Source organism: Panicum hallii, chromosome 5, assembly GCF_002211085.1.
Source record: "Panicum hallii strain FIL2 chromosome 5, PHallii_v3.1, whole genome shotgun sequence".
In the NCBI taxonomy this organism is placed as follows: domain Eukaryota; kingdom Viridiplantae; phylum Streptophyta; class Magnoliopsida; order Poales; family Poaceae; genus Panicum; species Panicum hallii.
In genome coordinates, this window is record NC_038046.1 from 12424878 (window position 1) to 12450197 (window position 25320).

The window sequence follows — 25320 nt, forward strand, 5'->3', positions numbered from 1 at the left end:
TAGAAACAGAACATTTTGCAGCTCTAGACTGGGGCAAGTATAAAAACACATAATTAGGTTGAAAATATTTATAAATAACAGTACAAAGATTACTGGCAAATATTAATATTATGCTGAAAACTTAATAAATATTTAATAATCATCCTATAACATACAGTAATATACTAATTGACAAGTTAGTGTTAGTCATTGACAGGGTGATCAGAAAATTACTGTTGCAACAAAAATGGCATGTTTGGCTTCGTAGTTGTGAAGTGATGACTGATTCATTCATATAGGATGAACATCTTTATTTATATGGCATGTGAATACTCGATCAAAAGTTCCATAAGCGAGCACTGGTGGCTACTAGAGGAAAAAGGCTACTATAAAAAATAATAACTCGAAAAAGAAGGTTACCAAATATTCACTAACAAGACTAGTTTACCTGCCCAAGGCCATGTAGCTTGTATAACCAATAGGGATAGGCTTGCCATCCCAACCCATCGGCAATTTGAGAGGGTTGTAGATTTGTTGCTCTTCATCATCACTCTCAGTGTCAGCCTGTACCTCCTCCTATAAAAAATATATAAGCCAGTAGTTAATAAACTGAGTATTTTCCTTCTGTTAAAGCAAAGAGAAAGACAATAAAAAGTTCAACCAAGTCATGAGCTCATAAAAAACTATATTCTAACAAGAAAAACATCCAATCACTATTATAACATGCTACAACCAGAACTCACATAGATATAACATAACGGACTTGTAACTATATGCAGTTTAATCAGTAATTAGAATTAAATTAGATAACATCAATCAGCAAATCATTATGGAGTAATAGTAATAATCTAAAAAATTATTCACTACACACTGTATGGAATGTTTCAAAACAAAACATGAAACACCATGAAACAGAGAGCAGCCAATGAATTTTGTATATCTTCAGTAACTAACAATAACCAATCAAAGAGCAGCCAATAGCATATTTGATTGAATTCAAAAACAGGACAGATGAAAGCTATCATAATTGTTCCTATCACCGCTCTGAAATGCACAGCCTTGATGACCTTGATGTAGGCCGCTACAAGTGTGTTAGCAGTAATACCTTGAATATACATGCATAGTGGGTAAAATTTTGAAGTTTAGCAGTTTAGCAGACTTTGAAAAGTTGCAAAGGTCTTTACAGCGGACCAAAGAAAAAAGAAATGGTGTTTTACATCAGTGGCGGAGCCAGACACAAACAACAGCAGGGGCCAATGACAATGAGCACAGAGAAAGTTCGCAAAGAAATAGAGCTACAAGAACCACAATCACTATATTAATTAAGCTTACTATTGTTCAGCAATACATAAAGAGTGTTCAAAAGATCGAACTTACTTTAAGTTGGCAGTACATAAACTTCAAAAGTGTACTTTTCGTTTCTTCACATCAATAAAATCATGAATTATGTCTTCATAATTGTAGTCCCCAAGAATTTCAGCTTCTATATTCACTAGCATGCTATTAGCGAGAAAGTCATCTTCCATTCTGTTGCGTAGCCTTGTTTTAATGATCTTCAAGGTAGAAAAAGCACGCTCAGCAGTAGCAGTTGAAACCGGAAGAGTGACAAGCAACCGAAGTAACCGATCAACCAAGTTGAAGACTCTATGACGTCCTGTGTTAACAAGACATTTGCAAAGCTCGGCTAAAGTTGCAATTCTTTTGAGGTCATCACTTCTAGAAGCCTCCACAACAAAATGGTTTAATTGGTACTCCAATCCAATTATTTCTTGTTGGTTAAAATCAGCTGGATAGTACTTCTCAACCATCTTACAAATCTCACTAGATTGGAAAGATGCAAAACCATTTTTTGGAACCAATGTGACACAAATGGATAAAAGACCAATCACCTTCTCATTAAACTTCAGATTTAGTTCAGCCAACTGAGTATCAAGTGTTGCCCGAAATACCTCCACTCTAAAGAAATGATCTGTGGTAAAATGATTAGGTTGACGACGAGCACGGCCACCACGTAAAATGTATGTTTCATCCATGTTCGGGATATCAATATCATGGTCCACACAGAACTCCATAACCTTGCAAATAAAAGTTTCCCAACCATCATCTGATCTCATTTTCTCAAGAAGAATTTTTGTTGTTTGCACAAGACGGATAGCATTTACTATGTCCTGTGATTTCTTTTGGAGAGCTTGACCAAGTTGTTCGGTGATCTCCAATATTTCTCTCATGAGACATAGAATAAATACAAACTCAAAAGATATCATGTAGTTGAAAGAAGTATCCCCATCAGCACGATTTGTACCAGCTGTTGAGTCAGCAGCTAAATTTTGCAAAACTGTACTTACTGGATTAAACATGTCCATAAGGCTCGAAATTGAACCTAAGTGTGAACCCCACCTAGTGTCTCCTGGACGTTTTAGTGAGCGGATTTGATTTGCCCCTTGACCTGTCTCAAGCTCATCAACAGCCAACAACCGTGCAAGTTCAACCACTTGGGCATCATGAAGCTCATCATGCCGCTTTGCTGACGAGTCAACTGTGTTCACAATAAAGAGTAACTTCTGAAAAAACTGAGTAACAGGAACAACATCCTTTGCTGCAGCAACCAAAGCAAGTTGTAAACGATGTGCATAGCAATGGACATAATAAGCATAAGGGCATTCTTTAAGAACAAGTGCTTGCAGTCCATTCAACTCCCCCCTCATATTACTAGCACCATCATAACCTTGACCTCGAAGGTTCTGCACATCAAAACCATAGGTAGACAATACATAGCATATCTCCGCTTTCAGCGTTAGAGCTTTTGTGTTCCTCACATGTACCAAGTCAAAGAATCTTTCTTGTAAAACACCATCAATATCAACAAATCTCAAAACAATTGCCATTTGTTCTCGCTTTGAAATGTCACATGTCTCATCTACAATAATAGAGAACTTTTGATCACCAATTTCTTCACGAATATGCTTCCTGATTTTCAATGCAAAAATACTTAAAATTTCCTTTTGAATATCAGGTGACGTGTACTTGGCACATTGAGGAGCATTTTCCAAGACAACGGCAGCAATTTCAGGATTAAATTCTGCAAGAAGTTTAATCAATTCAATAAAATTTCCTCTATTTTTTGATTCAAGTTTCTCATCATGAGCTCTAAGAGAACAAGCTTGAAAGGTCAACCACTTAACAACAGCAATTGATGTTCTCAAACGTAGACGATTTTTTTCCCTCTCTTGATTACTTGCTACCTCCATAATATTATCTATATGATTCAGATTATTCAACAAAGCTTGGCATTCCTTAGCTGAGTTGTTGTGTTCCGAGCAAGGATCAGATCCTATATGAACCAAGAATGCACAATTTTTTCTATCATGAACTTTTTTCCAATTGTTGAATCCCTGTATTGTGAAGGCATCAAAACCACCCCTTTTCTTTATATTTTTGCTGCAGAGAAAACAAAGAAGACAATATGCCTTGCCACTACTCTCTGAATATTCTAACCAAGATGGAAACTCACTGAACCAATGGTATTGGAAACGGCGTTGATGTCCCTGAGGACCAAAAGCTTTATAATTCTTCAATTTTGGTTGCATCGGACCTAACTTCAAATATGCTCGCTGAACTTCATTCTGTTGATTGCTTGGATACTCCCATATTTGTGGACGCAATGCAGGGTCCCTCTCTAAGAACTCAATTCCGCGAAATAAAACAGGAATAGGCTGCTGTTCCTCTTGCCTATGATGATGTTCGGCCTCAATCAGGGGAAGGGGAGATTGATCAGCATCACGAGGTGGCTCTTCCACTTGGACTTGCACTTGCTCATTCTCAATGTTTGATTCATCCCTTTTCCTTTTGAAAAATGAATTAATTCCTTTCTGTTGTATATGCATTGTTATCTACAGAAAAACATACTAATTTGAAACAGGGGAACTGAACAAGGCACCCTAAAAATCTAAATGGAGTAGAGAAAAATTTAGATTAAACTGCTATCTGTACCTTCGTAGCTCTGGCCTCTGGATTAGATCAGCAATTCAGAATACAGCTGCCAAATGCGATGAAGAAGGAGCCGACTCAGCCGAGGATGGAGTGAAGCTGCCAAATCCGGTCTGCGCCTGGCCGCTTCGGCCTCTCTGGCGGCGTCTCCGCGTATGCCCTCGCCGCTCGTGCTGCTTGCGTTTTGGGAACCGACCAGAGCGAAGCTTGCAATGGAAGGCAAAACGTCTCTGCCTCTCTGGACTCCCGCCGCGTGGGTGCTATTGTTTCCTGGCTTGCTTGTTATCTGCTTCATGGGCTGATCTCGTGATACTTGGCCTGCTGGCCTGCTGCTGCTTATTTACTTCATGGGCCGATCTGGACACGATCTGGTGCAGTCCCCTGCTGCTACGTCCTACGTGTGTGTGTTTGTGGGCTAAATCTGCTCATACTTATTATATCTATAGAAATTTGCAAAGGGCAAGGGGGGGCCGCGGCCCAGGCTGGCCGATGACTGGCTCCGCCAGTGTTTTACATGCCCCTTGTGAACTTTTTTCATCCTTTGAAAGGAGCTTTTTGTGACTTGCTTCTTCAAAAACTTTTGTGCATTTCAAATAATATATGATATATTTGGAACTCAATAGTTTTGCTGTGTGATTTTCTTAATAATGCATATTGCACTCACACATATTAATATTTATATTTCTAAATCATTAAAACTGCTCCCTGTTGCTGTTTTCAGGGCCGCAAACCGCAATATGCCAAATCAACAATCACTGAATCAGCAGCAGAAAACAAAGAAGGAATAGCAAGTTCTGGACTATGGACAAATATGACCCATTAGGGACATATCCATACAATGAATTCCAGAAAAATGCAAACACAATAGTGAAGATGCTGATAAGAGATAAGTATAAGTACCTCTTCCCGTTCTGCTTCCATCTCTTCATATGTCAAAGTGAGTTTCTTCTCAGCATTTTCCTTTGTCCGCACAAAAACCTACATGAAGAAGATTGTTAAGCAGGTTAACTTTGAAAGAACAATCGTAGTCCTTGCAATAAGGAGGCTTCATGTACCAAGAAAGTGGGTCATGCTGAACCAAATTGTAAGCTAGTCATTGTACAGTATGTGCTTTGGTTTACAAATAAAGATATTCATATGTACCACATTTTACTCCCATGTGAAGGTGTCGGTGAGCTGCACATACACGGTGTTAATTTCTACTGTTCTTGGTAGGTACGCGACAATAGCACAGAGCGCTTTTAGAGAAACCATGTCATCACAGCTCATCTTTTCACTTCACAAGGTGCTCCGCGTTGTTTGAAGTTTGTGAGTTGGTATCTGAAGTTTGTTTGGATTTACGAACGGGTTGCTTAATTTTATGAAAAACCTCACAAATAGTAGGTTTTACTGGAATAGAACAAACAAATTAGCTTGTTGTAACTAAAAAGCACAGTTGAGCAGGATACTCTGTTCCATGTTGTGTATTGCGATGTACTAATCACTGTTAACTTTTTACAAAATACAAACCATTCCAGCTATGGCTGGGCATATTACCCGAAACCCAAACTCCGAACCCGAAAAACCCAAGCCCGAAAAACCCGAAATTATTACGGGTAAATCGGGTTTAGAACCCCGGTACCCGAACTCCAAAAAAAACCCGAACTTTCAGGCAGTCAAGCAGCCCAAGTATTTTCAACCCAGCCCATTATCGTACCCACTTCCAGCACATTGTTTTCAGTTATGCTAATATCAATGGAGCTCTCGGGACAAGTTATAGTGGTAGAGAGTTCACATGCATGAGACGAATAGATGACAACATGAATGCAGCGGAAACCTACACAGCACATGCATGAGGAACAGGGAAATGACAGCACACCACACACATACAGATCCCAGACTTCTAGACAAGACCATCTTGTTTGTTTTATCATCACATGTTCAGCTTATAAAATAACAAAATGGGTTGAAGGATTTAGAATTGACTGCATTTGTATTAGTGCGAAATATACCATTGCATCAAGAACGACACAAAAGTTTGCATGCAAAGAGCAGGGAAGAGCTGACCTCATCTAGGAGCTCACAAAGGCGCCTCATCTTTACTTGGCTTTCATCAAAGATCTATTGTCATCATAAACACCATGAACTTTATAATACCACACCATCTTTGATACATCATCCTGTGGTGAACTTATTTCCTGACGTTTGATAGTCTTGTGAAGTTCACAAAAGAACTTTGGATCTTGCAGCTTAATATACTCTTGCAATAGAAGTTCATGGTGCGTACCCAGTTTCTAGGGAAAGGTGTGTAGTCGCACGATGGAATTGATGACATGCGTGCAAACTGTACACCCTCAATAACATCAACTAGTCCCATCCTCAAAAGATCAGAGTATTCTGGCGCATCATTCCTTGTGCTTTCTCTCAAAGGGCGGCTAAGATCCCGTGAAGCGATCTTGTAGACCTTAGCTCGGGACTTCAGTCTATACCTTGCTGCGTAGAGCTTTGCCAGTGAGCTCCTTATGACATAAGCACAAAACCCTACAATCTTCTTCCGGTTATCTGCATACCTGTACCAATCAGCCATGGTCTCGAGAAACTTGTTCATCTGGGAATTAGTGTGTGCCTGCCCAGAATAGAGCATTGGTGAACATGGCAATGGCTCAGGATCCCTGTCCCCCTTTACAAGCTCAAGCTTCCTAAAATGCCTTATGCACCTCTGCAGGCTCGCTGTTACAGACAACAATGTTCCGACACCCTTCTCACTGACAATGTTCCCTCCACTGGCAGTATATCGCAAAGTCGGGTAGATGACCCTGCGCGTGATCACATGATCCAAGAATTCAATCCCCCTTGTAATGTGCTCGATTTCCACCATCGAATTCTCTGGCCTTAAACCAAATGTTCTCTCACAAAATTCCATCAGTTGTCTCCTTATCTCAACTGCATCCTCCCTCGGCCCCCTGATCCCAATCAAGACATGAGAACCAAATCGAAGGAAATCCATCTTCCTTGTCTTCTCCTTCCCAGCTGATGGAACAAACTCAGGCCAAGCGGGATTGTGGCACCCCTCATCACCCGCCTCCTTCCAAATCGAATCATGCTTGGACGGGCAAAAGTACTCATTAATCTTCTCCTCCATCCACCAATCCAGCTCGTTAAGGCACACATTAGCAAGCAAAGGACTAATGATCCCACAATGCCCATAATTGGGCACATGGCACGCCTGTTCAGGAGCAAACCCAAAGAATAGCCTCAACCAGTAAGGGTCAGGCTTTGGCTCATTCTCGTTAAGCACCTTCTTCTTCCTGCTCTTCCTGAGCACCTTCCTTTTCAGCCTCTTCTTGGCCAGCCCGTCGAGGTCCTTCTCCGGTGGCGGCACAGACCCTGGCCGGACGGGGCCATTGAGGGCAGACTTGAGCAACGAGAGCACCTTGCGGTCGGAGACAGCCTTCTGAACGCATGAAAGGATGGTTTCCGGCGAGAGGCCGTCGACCACCGCGGTGAGGTCGGCCGAGACGAACCAGAGGTAAGCAGCGAAGCGGGTGCGGACGGAGCGGATGGCGGAGTGGGGCCCGCGTCCGGGACGGAATGCGTGAGACTTTGGGGAGAAGCGCGGCTCGAAGACGGGCTCGAGGAGGAGGAGGAGGAGCTCCTGAACGACGCGGTCCTGGAACGGCGGCGGCGCGTCCGCGAATCGGGCCTCGAGCTTGCGGCGGGAGATCGGGACGGTGGAGGGCGGGTCGGCGGGGGAGCGGAGGAGGAGGTGCGTGGAGGCGCCCCAGGGGAAGGCGGGGTGGCGGCGGAGCGCGGCGGCGCGGAGGCGGAGGAGGCAGTGGAGGGTGGACGGCGTGGCGCGGCGGGAAGGTGCCCGTGGCGTGGGCGCATGCGCGCTGGTAGGAGAGGAGCCAGAGGTCGAGGCGGGAGGCGTAGCCGGAGAGGTTGGGGAACGGGGACGCGAGCGGGTGCGCGAGCGCGCGGCGCCACAGGGAGGAGAGGAGGTCGATGGGGTCGTGGACGAGGAGGGCGTAGGGGTCGGGGAACGGGCCCTTGTCGGCCGGTTGGGGCGGAGGAGGCGGCCGACGCGGGGCGGGGCGAGTGGCGGGTTGGTGGAGGTGAGTGGGGAGGAGGCGGCGTTGGGGTTTTTGGTCGAGCAGGCTGTGGGTGTGAATGGAGCCCTCTCACGGGCCCTAGCTGGTGCCTTGGTGGTTTCTCTTTACCTGTGCACCCTCTTTGTCTTTTTGCGAAGGGGATTTGAGTCAAAGAACTCGACGCTCTGCCCCCACCCTCTGTTTGTGGTTCTCGCTTCAGAGTGTTCCTTCTTTCTTTTCTTTTTTTTCTTTCTTTTTTCTCTTTTTGGATCGCGGTCTGGCAAGGTAAATGGTCAAAGAAGAAGTTCGGCGGTGTAGAAAAAGCCCACCAAAGGCCCACACTACACAGCCCTTCCTAGCTGCTTCTGTCCGGCTCCGGAAGGCGCAACGACGGCAGTCGGGCCAGCACAGGGCGGAAGCCGGAAGGCAAGCAACCCCCCACGGCGACGCTGCAGCCGGCGGGTGCAGTGGAACCGGGAGCGCCGGCGCGGGCGAGGAGGGCTCCGGGAGCTCGCGTTCAGATCCTGAGCCTGTGACGAAAAAAAATAAATCGCGAGTAATTCGATACGTGGGCCGGATACGCATCTGTACATTTTCTGGACACGGCATAGCCCACATAGCACTCCAGCCCTCCTATCCCAATTCCCATGCCCCTCCTGACCACAGCACGCTCGCACTCGGACGCACGCACGCAGGCGCCGCCCGACCAGGCGCCCGCCCGAGCGCCGCCACTTGCCGTCGCCGGCGACGAGCCGCCGCCCACCGGCAAGGAGGAGCGCCGGCTGCAATCTGCCGTGAGTTTCCCGTTCTGATCGTCCTCTGGATTGATTTCTTCCTTCCGTTTCTTTTCCTATATGATTTCCTTCTCCCCGATCCACGATTCTATCTTTCTGATCCAGTGACCTGTTCCTGGCTTCAGTGGCGGAGGGCCTGGTATTGTCCGGTATTGCTCGGGCAATACCTCGGCTCGGCCAGCCCAACTAAAAAAAATCTAACCCTATCCACACACCGCCCGCTCTGCTCCAGGCTCCCGCCCGCCGCCCGCCCGCACGCCGCGCGCCGCCGCCCGCCCCCCGCAGCCCCGCGCGCCGCCGCCCGCTCGCCCGCCGCCGCCCGCAGCCCCGCCCGCGCGCCGCCGCCCGCAGCCCCGCGCCCGCGCCCCCGCCCCCGGCCCCCCGCACGCCGCCGCCCGCAGCCCCGCGCCCCCGCCCCCGCCCGCCCGCCGCCCGCAGCCCCGCACGCCGCCGTCCGCCGCCCGGCCGCCGCCGCCCGCTCGCCTGCCGCCGCCCGCCTTTGCCTTCTGTCAAGTTCTTGGTGACTTGGTTAGTTGGTTTCCTCTTTGGTTTTTACTTTTCAGGGCACTGCTAAGAGCCTAAGAGTGTCCGGTCACAGAGATTTGGGATTTGGGAATTTGGGAGCTGTGGCTGTGGCTGCGGCAGGAGCTGCACTGCCAGGAGCCAGGAGCGTCCGCGCCTTCGCCAGTTTGCCTGCAAGTCCGGCTCCAGGCTCCAGCCCGCCTCCGCACATTGGCGCCGCTCCGCCGCCGTCCTTGCCGTCTTGCTGAGTGCCAGCGCCCCGCCGCCATCCTAACCATGGTTGGAAATAGCAAGGGGAAGAAAAAAAATTAACCAAAATAGTATATTTTTACATTGTCCAGTGTCTAGACTCTAGGCCTCTAGCAATGTCTAGTAATTTATAGGTTATCTTGAACATTCGCTCTCATTTCAGTCTCATTTTACATTTGCTTGTTGTGAAAAACGTTTAAATTGCGGCATGCATTTTTTTAGCTCGTTGTCTCGGCAATACCTTGATTTTGTCGCGTCCTCCGCCACTGCCTGGCTTCTTGCTTTCTTCTGTATATGGCTACAGGCTACATCGAGCAGCGCTAGTGCTACTGCTGGTGCTGGTGCTAGCGCAAGCGCTAGTGGCTATGCTTTTTTTTTCTTATTTATTTTTTAAAAAATTCTGAAACGTATGCACGTATCGGAGATTTTTGGAAAATGTTATATCCGTATCGGCCTCGATACTGATACACGTATCCGTATCTGTGTAACTTAGCTGTGCCACCGCCGGGCTGGCCGCCGCCCTGGCCATCCCTCTAAACTGGTAGCCCTGAAATCTCCAACCCCTAACCCCAAACTAAATCCTCGCCGCAGATCCCGCCGTCGGAGCTCTCTGGGAGAAGGTCGGAGCTTGCCAGAGAAGGTGGCCCCAATTTCCTCAATTTCCTTTTTGCCCCCGAGATCCTCTCTGTTAAAAGATCAACCACTAGTTAAAGTTCTAGTGGTTAGCATTTTCGGAAAATTGAGGCATGAGCGTGATGTTTTCTTCGATGTAAGTTAGAATGACATTGCTGACACTTTCATGGCCATGAGAAAACTTAATGTTAAAGACCTGGACTAGTATGGTGGTCTTCTATTCATGTATAGGCAACAGGCATTATCTATGTTCGACTTTTAATATTATAATTTATGCAAGCTTCAAACTTATTTGTTGGAGTTAAGGTATTTTTTAGAACTTTTAGTTATATTATTGTACTTTGGTTATTTTGTACTTGTATACCAAATTGTTAGAGAGTTTTGTAGTTGTGTTACCAAATAATGTATTAGATTTGCATCATATTGCATATTAGAGTTTTTTGGCTAGGCATGCCATAGGTTCAAAACTTCAAACCCTGGGTCCGCCACCGGATCCAACTACTAGCAATTGTTTCTTTTGTTTTGATTACAATTGATCCTTTGTTGACATTTGAAGAGTATTGGCCATGAATTATCGCATTTTCCATGGATAAAGTTGAGGAAAGATAAGTTAGTGCATATCATTTTGTGCACTTGCTTTGTTGTTAGTCCAGAATTAAAAGTTGTTTAGCTGTGAAAATATTACTAAACCTTCCATCTGTTTCAACTAATATAGTTCAGGACAAAAACAGCTCCAATCGTGTAATTTATTTCATTGTGGCATTTCCCTGTTTCCTAGAGAGGGATGTTGGGTTTCATTAATAAAAACGTGGTGAAGTAGAGCTACTCACCCAGGAATGCCAGTGGCATCACATGGACTCTAGTATGACAATATGGAAGCTTGATAATAGTTTAGAATTGACTTTACATTTCTGTTCAAACTGCTAATCATAATCATTTAATTTTGCAGAGAAATGCATAATTGATCTGATTTAAAGATAGTCCTTAAGAATTCTATTACAGCATGGAGTCGTTAGTCAAGCAAGAGACACAACCGAAGCCGCGGCTCATTGTCCGCCTTGGCGTATTTCTTGCATCTCACCACATTCTCTTCAGGTTCTCCCTCATTTCTCCCTCTTGTTGCAGTTGCTTCCTTTAGTCCGTTCTTCTTCCCTATCTCACTCTTCACCATTTTCGGGTCAGTGTTATTTGCTGCTCTGCGGGCATTATTGCGCTCCTCCTCCTCCCTTCACTTGCCAAAAATACATACCTCTCGGAGAATGCTCTTATACCTGGTAAGTGACCCTCTAATCTATTTTCTTTCAACTGTGATCCTATGAATGCATATCTGTTATTGCTACCACTGCTATCTCTTTTTTATGCTCTTTTCTGAGGCTCTTGGTGGGTTTCATCTGTAGGCTACCCCAACTTGTTTGGAACTAATGGCTTTGTTGTTTGTTGCTCCTACAAATGCATGTATGCCTGCTGTTGTTTGTCACCATGAAGGGTGCACCTGTCTCATGGTGTTCCGTGCTGATCTTCATATTACACGTTGTATGTAACGCCCCAGAGACCAAACGACTCAGATCCACTCACATGCTGGGTGTATCACACACTCCCACCAACCAGCTTAAGCTTCGTCCTTGCTTAATTTGAATTGGGCCATGATGTCACATTCTAGATATGGTAGATAATGTGCATTGAAATGTTCTCGGCATGCTTTGCCGAATACTTTGATTGAAGAAACATATCAGTATTGCTCAATATCCTGGTCATTGGGTGTTCGGCATAGCTTTTGGGCTCATTGAATATGCTGTATCATAGTGGGTTTTGATGTTTATTATCCCCTCGGTCTATTAATTTGTGTGTTTAATGTACAAAAGTTGCATCAATATAGATTCATTTTTGAAGGAATTTTGAAGTATGTTGATTTTGTAGCAATTGACAGTATATTGAAAGAGATATTATGGATCAGAATTCAGTTTTGAGACTTTCTCCTAAAAGCATAGGTCTTGCGTCCATGGATGAAATGAGTATTAAATTGTGAAGGTAAATTATTCACATCAGTTAGGTTTGCAGGAAAATTTATGCATTTTAATAAGCTACTATAGCAAGCTAGCATGGTGTATTTCTTATAACCACACAAGGTGAACAAATCTCGATAAATAATAATCGCATCTTCTTAGAATGAAGCCTGGGGGCGGGAGTCTCCTGCCTTGGTTGAGTTTTCGTTTTTAAATAAATAATAATGGCATGCTTTTCATTTGGAACTCCCCTTTGGGACTTCTGTGCATAAATGATCTCTAAAAATAAAGCTTTGTATGTAGGCTCTGCCACTCCACTATTTTCTACTGAAGATGCCATCGAAGCAAACAGATTTATGAAAGGAATTGAAGCTGCGGATGGGGATTCGATAGGTGGCATGTATGTTACTCTGTATAGAATTATTTTTTTCATGTGTAGCTTCCCTCACGCGTTAACATTCATCTGCATCAATGTTTGTATACAGAAGTCATATAGTTCTATTGTTTTATTAGTTCAAAATTTCAAGCCTGCTGCTGCATTCCAACTGTCTTAATAGCCAGAGATCTGATTTTTAGTTTTCATAAGAAACAAAACAAGAGTACAAGTTTGTTCTGAGTTAAGTTGACTAATTAAAGTCACATGTAAATGAAAGTGCACACTTGAAACATGTGACAACAAGTCAAGTCAAGGAGTTAATTAGTACAATCCTAGATATTGAAGAGTAAATGGATTTATCTGATTTTCCTTCAACCATATGTTTCGTTCTATGTTACAGAGATATGGCAAAATTCATTGCCAAACAAATAGAAGAACTGGGTGCAGAAGTATGTTACCATAAGTTCCTCCCTCATAGCAAGCATTTTCATCCTCTGAAGTTCTTCACCTCCATGTCAAATGACATGGCAATTCAACCTAATGGCACTGACACCAATTTTGGGATAAACACTGTTGGCATTATACGAGCTCCTCGAGGCGATGGGAAAGAAGCAATAGTGCTGGTTACTCCTTATAATTCTCAGAGAGTTCACTCAAATGAATTATTATCCCTGGCCCTTGGTTTCTCTGTGTTCTCCCTCTTAAGCCGAGCAGCATGGCTGTCCAAGGATATTGTGTGGCTATCCGCAGACTCACAGTTTGGAGAGTATGCTGCAGTCTCTGCATGGTTAAACCTGTATCATAATCCAGTATTCCCGAGTCATTCTGTGATACTAGATACCAAGATACATGGTGCAGACCATATATATGATGGCAATGCAGAAAAGGCAGAATTTGAGGCTTTCAAACGTGCTGGAACGATGGCTGCTGCTCTCATATTTAAAGTTGGTGAGACCAGGAGATATGGTGACAGAGATAGTGTTACGATGTATGCAGAGGCATCTAATGGACAAATGCCAAACCTGGACCTTCTGAATGTCGTACACTATTTAGCTGTTCATAGACAAGGTTTCCGTGTGAACATCGCGGCATTTAGTTCTTTGCTGAGCTCTGCATGGCTTAGGGTTATTGCTGATTTTTTTCATACTCTTGGGACTGTGTTAAGAAAAATAAATCCTGACTGGAAGCTTGATATTGCAGTCCCTGATTATGTGGAGGGGACTGCAAACCTAGCTAGCTCTATATACAAACAGGTAACTGGAATTAATCATTCCTATTTCGCCTTAAACAACACTTTCCTTTGTAACTCTAGAATCCCTTCTTAATGTGGTTTCTGTGATGCAGGCTATTGGAGTGCCCACAGGATCCCATGGCGCTTTCCGTGATTATCAAGTTGACGCGGTTTCGTTAGAATTTACACCAACATTCAATGTCAGGAATGAGAATGCTAAATCTTTATTTCTTCTAAGGGGGGGGAGGTATGTTCCTGCTGTGTTTCAATTTTCTTGTTCGGAGCTGCATTGTTGTTAGAACATAAGAGGTGTCTTGTGATTGTTGAGTTGTGATGAATAGTTGACTAGACAACTTTGCACAAGTGCCGTTGTGTGTGTTCGCTATCCTCACAAATCATAACAAAACATTTTGTGAGGGTTGGCAGGTTATAACTACTCCTAGGCTTGCCATTCTTGTTAAGGCTCTGTTTGGATCCTCCTCAACTAATGATTAGCTAGGTAATTGATAATAGTCTCTTTTAGCTACTAAAGATTAGCTAACTAGCTATTAACTGGGTGTGTTTGGATCCACCAACTAGTTGCTAATTATTAACATTAATAGACCATGCTACCCCTGTGTTGGAAAATTTAACAGAAGGGTCAAGGATAATACGGTCTTTTGATGTTTTTAACTGGGATTAGCTGGGTTCAACCAGCTAATGAGATAATACTATTTCAATTAGCTGGAACATCATTAGCTAGTCCATTAGCTGACCTGTTTGGATCCATAATAGCTAAATTTAGCTAGCTAACCATTAGCTAGAGGATCCAAACAGGGCCTTAGTCTTATCGGATAACTAAGGCCATTGAACTTTGCCATGCATTTGGAGCATGCAACTGTTTGTGCCAGAACTTCACAGCAATGAGTATTATCTGCACAAGTTTGTTGTTAATGTGCGTACAGCAACTTCCGGAGTTGTATAATCTCCAAAGAACATATCGCATAACAGAAAATTGTTTTGTTTCCAACATGAGCTTGCAAGTTCTTACAGAAAAAAAAAATACTTAGATTTAGGTATTATACGTGCCTCCAGACCATTTGCAGCTGCAATATTTCATAAGAGTTTTAGCATATGTGGCCTTATCGATGACGGCACAATAGAAGTTACGTATATCAAGAATAAGTGGGAGGAATGAAAGTGTTAACATGAACTGGTAAACTTGGAGGAACACCGAACATATTGGTATTGGCCACAGTTTCTTTCATGACTAAACCCAATGAAAAATGTGTGCATGGATGGATTGGTGTTTGTTGCACTGAATTGAGCACAGGAACACTGTCTTAACTTCTGTGTTGCCACTGCGTGAAAATCTTTGCATGTTAACAGCTTTGCTTTCATTTTCTGCAAAATTTGCTCGATTTGCATTCTACAGAGCATATAGTTTGTCATGGCCATGGCAGAGGTTTTTAACATGTTTGGAAATTCCTTTGATTCAGGTTAGTTGAAGGAGTGGTGCGTTCAGTAAATAATCTGCTTGAGAAGTTCCATCAGTCTTTTTTCCTCTACTTCCTTACGGCTCCAAGCAAGTTCATTTCTGTTGGTGTGTATATGATTCCGTTTGCACTGCTTTTGGCACCCCTCCCAATAGTTGCTGCTGCTCTTGCTGATGGCAGTAAAACCATGAAAAAATTGGCAGAGAAGTCTATAGGTGACAGTAAAACAAATGGCAGCGCTGATTTTCTGCAAAGTAAGGGTGGATCATGGAAATGGCTTCAAGCTGCAAAAGTCTTGCTTGTTATCCAACTTTGGGCAGTTCTTGTTTCACTACTTCCATATTACATTACTCAGATCCCTGATGCCACACCGATACAAAGCTCAGTGATCTGGGCTATGCTTTCCATCGTCATACTGATTGCCCTTTATGTCATGTCCGGCTCGCCGTACTCAGCTGGTGTTGAATGGAAACTTCTGAAAGCTACGATGATCACTTCCATCTCCATAGGACTTGGGCTCATGTCGATCATAAATTTTGCCACAGCGCAGCTTGGGGCTCTGATAATGATCCCGATGTGTCTGTTTTCTCGGCCTCTGAAGGCACGCTCTGGGATGAATTTCCTTCCTCGTGCTGTATTGTTGGCTTCAAACATAACTCTTGCCGTGGTGGGTTTTCCTCCAGCTGCATTGTTGATTATGAAAGGGCTGTCCAAGGGGTCCTGGACGGTAGACATTGGAGAGTTCTGGGTTTGGATGGAGTTCTTGTGGGAATGGAGCAGCGCGACATATCTGTACCTGTTTCTTGTCCATCTTCCCTGCTGGCTGCTGTGCATCCATGTATTGCTGCACCCATGCAGCCAATCGGAATCGAAGATGAAGCAGGAGTAGCGTATGGTCTCTAGAATCTTTTTTCATTTTGGAATTGTAGACAACAGTGTAGAGGATATTTCTGACTTTAAGTACTTTCGATCACCCGACCATTTACTTGGTTGGCATTATTCGGAACTTATTCACGATGTATACTACCTTTTGTAAGAGCAATGGACACTTTCCGTGAAGGCTTGAAACATGTAAAAAAAGATCACGATGTACCTTTCGTAAGAGCACTGGCTGGGACAGTTTGATGCCAGATTTTTTGCGAGCTGCTGGTTTTTATCAGCTCGTGAACCTGTACTGCATCTCAGTTCAAATGCAAATGCCATATTTGACACGTGCACGTCTTTGTAGAACCGAACATAAGTTTTTTACTGCACGCGCATGTTAAATATGCTAACAGTTTTTCTTATGGTAAGTCTAATCTGACAACTGGTCGGGCAAACTAGGAGTAAGAGACGTAACCGTAATTTAATCCACGACACAATATTGGATACATTATCATAAGAACTGCTCAAGACAAGGGGGTGTTGTACGAACTACCATGTCAACCAGGAAAAGCACACATGCCCCGTCGTACCATCTTACTCCATGAAGTGTATGCCAAACGGCTAATAGCCTAATGCATCCGAAGACACAGCAACTATCCTGGTAAAAGTTGTTCCAAACAAAGCCAGAACATTTGAGTAGCAGGGGCCCCTTGAACTAGAATTCTAGATCAGGCCTTGCCGCTGCAGGTCAGTGTAGGTCTTCTTGTTGTAGATGTTGCCCTCTTGATCTTCGTACTCTTCTTCCAGGTCTGGCCGCCACTTGTTTAGCCCTTGACGCGCTTGTATTTTTTCCCAGAGCCCTTTTGCCTCCTGACAGCCGAAGTTAGAAATGTTAAGAATACATATAAACAGAACAGCCATCGTTCAACAACTCAGGTTTGTACTATGCATGCCAACAGCACATAAATCAGCACAATGGAGAGTATAAAAGCAAAAGCCAACAATTATTCATGAGAAGAAACTACGGTTTATGCATCAACAATTATTCCAAGCAAGAAAATCGTATCAACAAGATGAGATGATGTACCTGGATCGATGTGATTTCATTGAAATTCTTAGTATTAGGGATACCAAGGCATCGCATCCCATGCTGATGACGCCATTCTTTGAAATGACGCTCATAGGCCCTTCGTCCCCAATAACTGTGGTTTCCACATATCTCACACTTAAATTCCTGATCAAAGCATAACAGTTAAAAACATGCCAATGGTACAGTACCGAATTTAATGAAGATAGCTCTGCATAAAGAGACAAGGATGCCTTGATGTTCAAGTGCAAGGCATTCTTGAAAGTGGAAATATGAACTAGCAAACATTAGCATGTGATTACACAAAAATATGATTTAGATGTATCACATTATAAACTCGTATCCTGTTTGTTTAGAAACAGAACATTTTGCAGCTCTAGACTGGGGCAAGTATAAAAACACATAATTAGGTTGAAAATATTTATAAATAACAGTACAAAGATTACTGGCAAATATTAATATTATGCTGAAAACTTAATAAATATTTAATAATCATCCTATAACATACAGTAATATACTAATTGACAAGTTAGTGTTAGTCATTGACAGGGTGATCAGAAAATTACTGTTGCAACAAAAATGGCATGTTTGGCTTCGTAGTTGTGAAGTGATGACTGATTCATTCATATAGGATGAACATCTTTATTCATATGGCATGTGAATACTCGATCAAAAGTTCCATAAGCGAGCACTGGTGGCTACTAGAGGAAAAAGGCTACTATAAAAAATAATAACTCGAAAAAGAAGGTTACCAAATATTCACTAACAAGACTAGTTTACCTGCCCAAGGCCATGTAGCTTGTATAACCAATAGGGGATAGGCTTGCCATCCCAACCCATCGGCAATTTGAGAGGGTTGTAGATTTGTTGCTCTTCATCATCACTCTCAGTGTCAGCCTGTACCTCCTCCTATAAAAAATATATAAGCCAGTAGTTAATAAACTGAGTATTTTCCTTCTGTTAAAGCAAAGAGAAAGACAATAAAAAGTTCAACCAAGTCATGAGCTCATAAAAAACTATATTCTAACAAGAAAAACATCCAATCACTATTATAACATGCTACAACCAGAACTCACATAGATATAACATAACGGACTTGTAACTATATGCAGTTTAATCAGTAATTAGAATTAAATTAGATAACATCAATCAGCAAATCATTATGGAGTAATAGTAATAATCTAAAAAATTATTCACTACACACTGTATGGAATGTTTCAAAACAAAACATGAAACACCATGAAACAGAGAGCAGCCAATGAATTTTGTATATCTTCAGTAACTAACAATAACCAATCAAAGAGCAGCCAATAGCATATTTGATTGAATTCAAAAACAGGACAGATGAAAGCTATCATAATTGTTCCTATCACCGCTCTGAAATGCACAGCCTTGATGACCTTGATGTAGGCCGCTACAAGTGTGTTAGCAGTAATACCTTGAATATACATGCATAGTGGGTAAAATTTTGAAGTTTAGCAGTTTAGCGGACTTTGAAAAGTTGCAAAGGTCTTTACAGCGGACCAAAGAAAAAAGAAATGGTGTTTTACATGCCCCTTGTGAACTTTTTTCATCCTTTGAAAGGAGCTTTTTGTGACTTGCTTCTTCAAAAACTTTTGTGCATTTCAAATAATATATGATATATTTGGAACTCAATAGTTTTGCTGTGTGATTTTCTTAATAATGCATATTGCACTCACACATATTAATATTTATATTTCTAAATCATTAAAACTGCTCCCTGTTGCTGTTTTCAGGGCCGCAAACCGCAATATGCCAAATCAACAATCACTGAATCAGCAGCAGAAAACAAAGAAGGAATAGCAAGTTCTGGACTATGGACAAATATGACCCATTAGGGACATATCCATACAATGAATTCCAGAAAAATGCAAACACAATAGTGAAGATGCTGATAAGAGATAAGTATAAGTACCTCTTCCCGTTCTGCTTCCATCTCTTCATATGTCAAAGTGAGTTTCTTCTCAGCATTTTCCTTTGTCCGCACAAAAACCTACATGAAGAAGATTGTTAAGCAGGTTAACTTTGAAAGAACAATCGTAGTCCTTGCAATAAGGAGGCTTCATGTACCAAGAAAGTGGGTCATGCTGAACCAAATTGTAAGCTAGTCATTGTACAGTATGTGCTTTGGTTTACAAATAAAGATATTCATATGTACCACATTTTACTCCCATGTGAAGGTGTCGGTGAGCTGCACATACACGGTGTTAATTTCTACTGTTCTTGGTAGGTACGCGACAATAGCACAGAGCGCTTTTAGAGAAACCATGTCATCACAGCTCATCTTTTCACTTCACAAGGTGCTCCGCGTTGTTTGAAGTTTGTGAGTTGGTATCTGAAGTTTGTTTGGATTTACGAACGGGTTGCTTAATTTTATGAAAAACCTCACAAATAGTAGGTTTTACTGGAATAGAACAAACAAATTAGCTTGTTGTAACTAAAAAGCACAGTTGAGCAGGATACTCTGTTCCATGTTGTGTATTGCGATGTACTAATCACTGTTAACTTTTTACAAAATACAAACCATTCCAGCTATGGCTGGGCATATTACCCGAAACCCAAACTCCGAACCCGAAAAACCCAAGCCCGAAAAACCCGAAATTATTACGGGTAAATCGGGTTTAGAACCCCGGTACCCGAACTCCAAAAAAAACCCGAACTTTCAGGCAGTCAAGCAGCCCAAGTATTTTCAACCCAGCCCATTATCGTACCCACTTCCAGCACATTGTTTTCAGTTATGCTAATATCAATGGAGCTCTCGGGACAAGTTATAGTGGTAGAGAGTTCACATGCATGAGACGAATAGATGACAACATGAATGCAGCGGAAACCTACACAGCACATGCATGAGGAACAGGGAAATGACAGCACACCACACACATACAGATCCCAGACTTCTAGACAAGACCATCTTGTTTGTTTTATCATCACATGTTCAGCTTATAAAATAACAAAATGGGTTGAAGGATTTAGAATTGACTGCATTTGTATTAGTGCGAAATATACCATTGCATCAAGAACGACACAAAAGTTTGCATGCAAAGAGCAGGGAAGAGCTGACCTCATCTAGGAGCTCACAAAGGCGCCTCATCTTTACTTGGCTTTCATCAAAGATCTATTGTCATCATAAACACCATGAACTTTATAATACCACACCATCTTTGATACATCATCCTGTGGTGAACTTATTTCCTGACGTTTGATAGTCTTGTGAAGTTCACAAAAGAACTTTGGATCTTGCAGCTTAATATACTCTTGCAATAGAAGTTCATGGTGCGTACCCAGTTTCTAGGGAAAGGTGTGTAGTCGCACGATGGAATTGATGACATGCGTGCAAACTGTACACCCTCAATAACATCAACTAGTCCCATCCTCAAAAGATCAGAGTATTCTGGCGCATCATTCCTTGTGCTTTCTCTCAAAGGGCGGCTAAGATCCCGTGAAGCGATCTTGTAGACCTTAGCTCGGGACTTCAGTCTATACCTTGCTGCGTAGAGCTTTGCCAGTGAGCTCCTTATGACATAAGCACAAAACCCTACAATCTTCTTCCGGTTATCTGCATACCTGTACCAATCAGCCATGGTCTCGAGAAACTTGTTCATCTGGGAATTAGTGTGTGCCTGCCCAGAATAGAGCATTGGTGAACATGGCAATGGCTCAGGATCCCTGTCCCCCTTTACAAGCTCAAGCTTCCTAAAATGCCTTATGCACCTCTGCAGGCTCGCTGTTACAGACAACAATGTTCCGACACCCTTCTCACTGACAATGTTCCCTCCACTGGCAGTATATCGCAAAGTCGGGTAGATGACCCTGCGCGTGATCACATGATCCAAGAATTCAATCCCCCTTGTAATGTGCTCGATTTCCACCATCGAATTCTCTGGCCTTAAACCAAATGTTCTCTCACAAAATTCCATCAGTTGTCTCCTTATCTCAACTGCATCCTCCCTCGGCCCCCTGATCCCAATCAAGACATGAGAACCAAATCGAAGGAAATCCATCTTCCTTGTCTTCTCCTTCCCAGCTGATGGAACAAACTCAGGCCAAGCGGGATTGTGGCACCCCTCATCACCCGCCTCCTTCCAAATCGAATCATGCTTGGACGGGCAAAAGTACTCATTAATCTTCTCCTCCATCCACCAATCCAGCTCGTTAAGGCACACATTAGCAAGCAAAGGACTAATGATCCCACAATGCCCATAATTGGGCACATGGCACGCCTGTTCAGGAGCAAACCCAAAGAATAGCCTCAACCAGTAAGGGTCAGGCTTTGGCTCATTCTCGTTAAGCACCTTCTTCTTCCTGCTCTTCCTGAGCACCTTCCTTTTCAGCCTCTTCTTGGCCAGCCCGTCGAGGTCCTTCTCCGGTGGCGGCACAGACCCTGGCCGGACGGGGCCATTGAGGGCAGACTTGAGCAACGAGAGCACCTTGCGGTCGGAGACAGCCTTCTGAACGCATGAAAGGATGGTTTCCGGCGAGAGGCCGTCGACCACCGCGGTGAGGTCGGCCGAGACGAACCAGAGGTAAGCAGCGAAGCGGGTGCGGACGGAGCGGATGGCGGAGTGGGGCCCGCGTCCGGGACGGAATGCGTGAGACTTTGGGGAGAAGCGCGGCTCGAAGACGGGCTCGAGGAGGAGGAGGAGGAGCTCCTGAACGACGCGGTCCTGGAACGGCGGCGGCGCGTCCGCGAATCGGGCCTCGAGCTTGCGGCGGGAGATCGGGACGGTGGAGGGCGGGTCGGCGGGGGAGCGGAGGAGGAGGTGCGTGGAGGCGCCCCAGGGGAAGGCGGGGTGGCGGCGGAGCGCGGCGGCGCGGAGGCGGAGGAGGCAGTGGAGGGTGGACGGCGTGGCGCGGCGGGAAGGTGCCCGTGGCGTGGGCGCATGCGCGCTGGTAGGAGAGGAGCCAGAGGTCGAGGCGGGAGGCGTAGCCGGAGAGGTTGGGGAACGGGGACGCGAGCGGGTGCGCGAGCGCGCGGCGCCACAGGGAGGAGAGGAGGTCGATGGGGTCGTGGACGAGGAGGGCGTAGGGGTCGGGGAACGGGCCCTTGTCGGCCGGTTGGGGCGGAGGAGGCGGCCGACGCGGGGCGGGGCGAGTGGCGGGTTGGTGGAGGTGAGTGGGGAGGAGGCGGCGTTGGGGTTTTTGGTCGAGCAGGCTGTGGGTGTGAATGGAGCCCTCTCACGGGCCCTAGCTGGTGCCTTGGTGGTTTCTCTTTACCTGTGCACCCTCTTTGTCTTTTTGCGAAGGGGATTTGAGTCAAAGAACTCGACGCTCTGCCCCCACCCTCTGTTTGTGGTTCTCGCTTCAGAGTGTTCCTTCTTTCTTTTCTTTTTTTTCTTTCTTTTTTCTCTTTTTGGATCGCGGTCTGGCAAGGTAAATGGTCAAAGAAGAAGTTCGGCGGTGTAGAAAAAGCCCACCAAAGGCCCACACTACACAGCCCTTCCTAGCTGCTTCTGTCCGGCTCCGGAAGGCGCAACGACGTGAATTTTTTTTAAAAAAGGGTTAAAAATAAAATAAAATTCGAAAAAAGGGTGCCGGTTTGGAATATTTTGGAAAATGGGAGCTTCCCGCCCAATGAACGGGCGGGATGAGACAGGCCGCCCACCCAACGGGCGGGGGGTCGCCGGGGGGAGGAAACAGTCTTCGCAGGGGCCTTTTCGCGAAAAAACGCAAACATCCCGCCGTTCCAACGGGCGGGGGACATCCCGCCCGCCCAAAGGGCGGGACGTTGTTGCGTTCCAACGGGCGGGAGGTGTCCCGAGGACATTCCGCCCGTTGGACGGGCGGAACGCTGGTGCGAGGGGCATCCCGCCCACCCAACGGGCGGGAGGTGGCCGGGAGGGGCATCCCGCCCGTTGGAAGGGCGGGATGCCTCCCCACCAGCTACAAAAGCCCCCCCCCACCCCCTAATTGTCATAAAATTCATCAAAAATCAGAAAAAAGGAGAGGAGAGGAGAGGAGAGGAGAGGAAGCGGCGAAGCCCTGTCGACACGTCGGTTTGGAGGTATTATAATCGTATAATTATTAAATATTTTATACGAATATTTGTTAGGGTAGTTATACGTAGAATTCAGTAATTTTAATAGTTTTAGAAATATTTGTTAGGATAGTTCTATTTTAAATAGTTTGAAGTATTTTAATAGTTTTTAGATATATTTTTTAGGGTAGTTATATTTTAAATAGTTTTTATAATTGCACTAGTTTTAGATATATTTTTTAGTGTAGTTATATTTCGAATAGGTTTCAGTATTTTGAATAGCTTTTAGAAATATTTGTTAGGGTAGTTCTATTATAAATAGTTTTTACTATTTTCAATTGTTTATAGATATATTTCTTACGGTAGTTATATTTTGAATAGTTTTTATAATTGCAGTAGTTTTTAGATATATTTCTTAGGATAGTTATATTTCGAATAGGTTTCAGTATTTTGAATAGCTTTTAGAAATATTTCTTAGGGTAGTTCTATTATAAATAGTTTTTACTATTTTCAATTGTTTTTAGATATATTTCTTACGGTAGTTATATTTTGAATAGTTTTTAGAAATATTTCTTAGGGTAGTTCTGTTACAAATAGTTTTTAGTATTTTCAATTGTTTTTAGATATATTTCTTAGGGTACATGTATTTTGAATAGTTTTTATAATTGCAGTAGTTATATTTCAATTGTTTGTACTAATATGTCTTACGGTTCTTATTTTTTTATGCAGATATGGCGCAGACACCAGAGCTCCTTGACGCGCACATCGACGAGCGGCACAGGTCGTACCTGGCTGCGGTGGAGGGCCAGGAGCTTCACGAGTTGCGCCCTCGTGTAGCAAAGGAGTTGTTGCACCTGGACGACCGCTGGCTTGACAGGTGATACTTAATTTATTTTTTTACGAAACTAATATATAGCGTGTAAGATAATTGTAACCACAATGCAAAATATACAGGTTACGTGAGGCTGGTTTGCTGCCACTCGCACGTATGCTTCAGGCCGGCGACGGCCAAGACGGTGGCGCGAAGAAGCGGATGCAGCTGGACCGCTCTCTACTTGCAGTGTTGGCGGACAGGTGGCGTCCGGAGACGCACACGTTCCACTTGCCGTGTGGGGAGATGGCCCCCACGTTGCAGGACGTGTCGTACCTGCTCGGGCTTCCCATTGCGGGTGATGCTGTTGGCCCGGTTGCCGTGCCACCTTTCTGGAGGGCGGAGCTGCAGGAGCGGTTTGGTCCAGCGAACCCGCCACTTGTTGCGAACGTACCTGATTTGCCCGGCCCCGCCAAGGGTTGGGTAATACAATTTAGGGTACGTTCAGTTATTTTTTATTTAATTTAATTGAATCATATGTGAGTTTCTCTAAATTTTGAACAAATATATTACAGGCTCAGAATCTGCACCCTCTGGCTGGGCAGTACCAGGTGTCACGATACCTGGAGGCGTATCTGTTGTGGTTGTTCGGCTGGACGCTTTTTTGCAACTCTACCGGCAATTACGTGGACAAGGTGCTGATGCAATACGCGCGCGCGATTGCGGATGCGGAGCCGGGCCAGGTACCTAGGTGGAGCTGGGGATCGGCAGTGCTTGCTGCGACGTACCGAGGTCTGTGCCAGGCCTGTTTGAAGACGGAGAGGACCGCCGTCATCACAGGCTGCCCACTTCTGCTGCAGCTATGGTCGTACGAGCGATTCGCCATAGCACGTCCCCTAATCAGCGAGGAGCCTTATCCGCCCGAGATGTATGGCATGTGGGACGAGGATAGCCCCACGATGGGTTCGCTTTGGACCGATCGACGGGTAAGTTCTTTTAAGCTCTTTAATTTACTATTGTACCTTTCTGTATTTGAGGAGTACTGATGCATTTGTGTAATTTTTGCAGATGAGCTGGGCACATCGGCAGGTCCGAAAAGCATACCCTCAGTTCGTGTCCGAATTTGATCGGATGCGGCCACAGGATGTCATCTGGACACCGTACACCGCTGCGGCTATCCAGACACGTGCGCCGCATGGGTTGTCTTCCCTCTGCACGCGCGACGAGGAGTACTGGCTGACAAA

General features: G+C 44.5%; 2 protein-coding genes and 2 pseudogenes across 6 annotated transcripts; 1 reads left to right on the top strand and 3 right to left on the bottom strand.

The window, feature by feature from the left end:
* Positions 1-508: 508 nt before the first annotated feature.
* On the bottom strand, positions 509-8685 carry LOC112892432 (annotated as a pseudogene).
* LOC112892431 (zinc finger MYM-type protein 1-like) lies at positions 1380-6042 on the bottom strand. Its single transcript, XM_025959600.1, has 4 exons — positions 6013-6042; positions 4867-4944; positions 3970-3986; positions 1380-3126 (listed from the first exon to the last, which is right to left on the bottom strand). The coding sequence occupies exons 1-4, from the start codon at positions 6040-6042 to the stop codon at positions 1380-1382; spliced, it is 1872 nt and encodes a 623-aa protein (XP_025815385.1).
* Positions 8686-9340: 655 nt separating the features above from the next.
* Positions 9341-16449, top strand: LOC112895590 (glycosylphosphatidylinositol anchor attachment 1 protein-like). Of its 5 annotated transcripts, none has more exons than XM_025963556.1 (8): positions 9341-9358; positions 10193-10241; positions 11184-11329; positions 11417-11508; positions 12541-12637; positions 13014-13866; positions 13958-14091; positions 15323-16449. In XM_025963556.1, the coding sequence occupies exons 3-8, from the start codon at positions 11238-11240 to the stop codon at positions 16206-16208; spliced, it is 2154 nt and encodes a 717-aa protein (XP_025819341.1). In that variant the 5' UTR covers positions 9341-9358; positions 10193-10241; positions 11184-11237; the 3' UTR covers positions 16209-16449. The 5 variants fall into 5 exon arrangements, with proteins under 5 accessions (XP_025819341.1, XP_025819340.1, XP_025819338.1 ...); XM_025963555.1 differs by lacking the exon at positions 9341-9358 and adding an exon at positions 9392-9631; XM_025963553.1 differs by lacking the exon at positions 9341-9358 and having other exon boundaries at positions 9392-10370.
* A 196-nt stretch (positions 16450-16645) lies between these two features.
* Positions 16646-23095, bottom strand: LOC112892433 (annotated as a pseudogene).
* Between the last annotated feature and the right edge of the window lie 2225 nt (positions 23096-25320).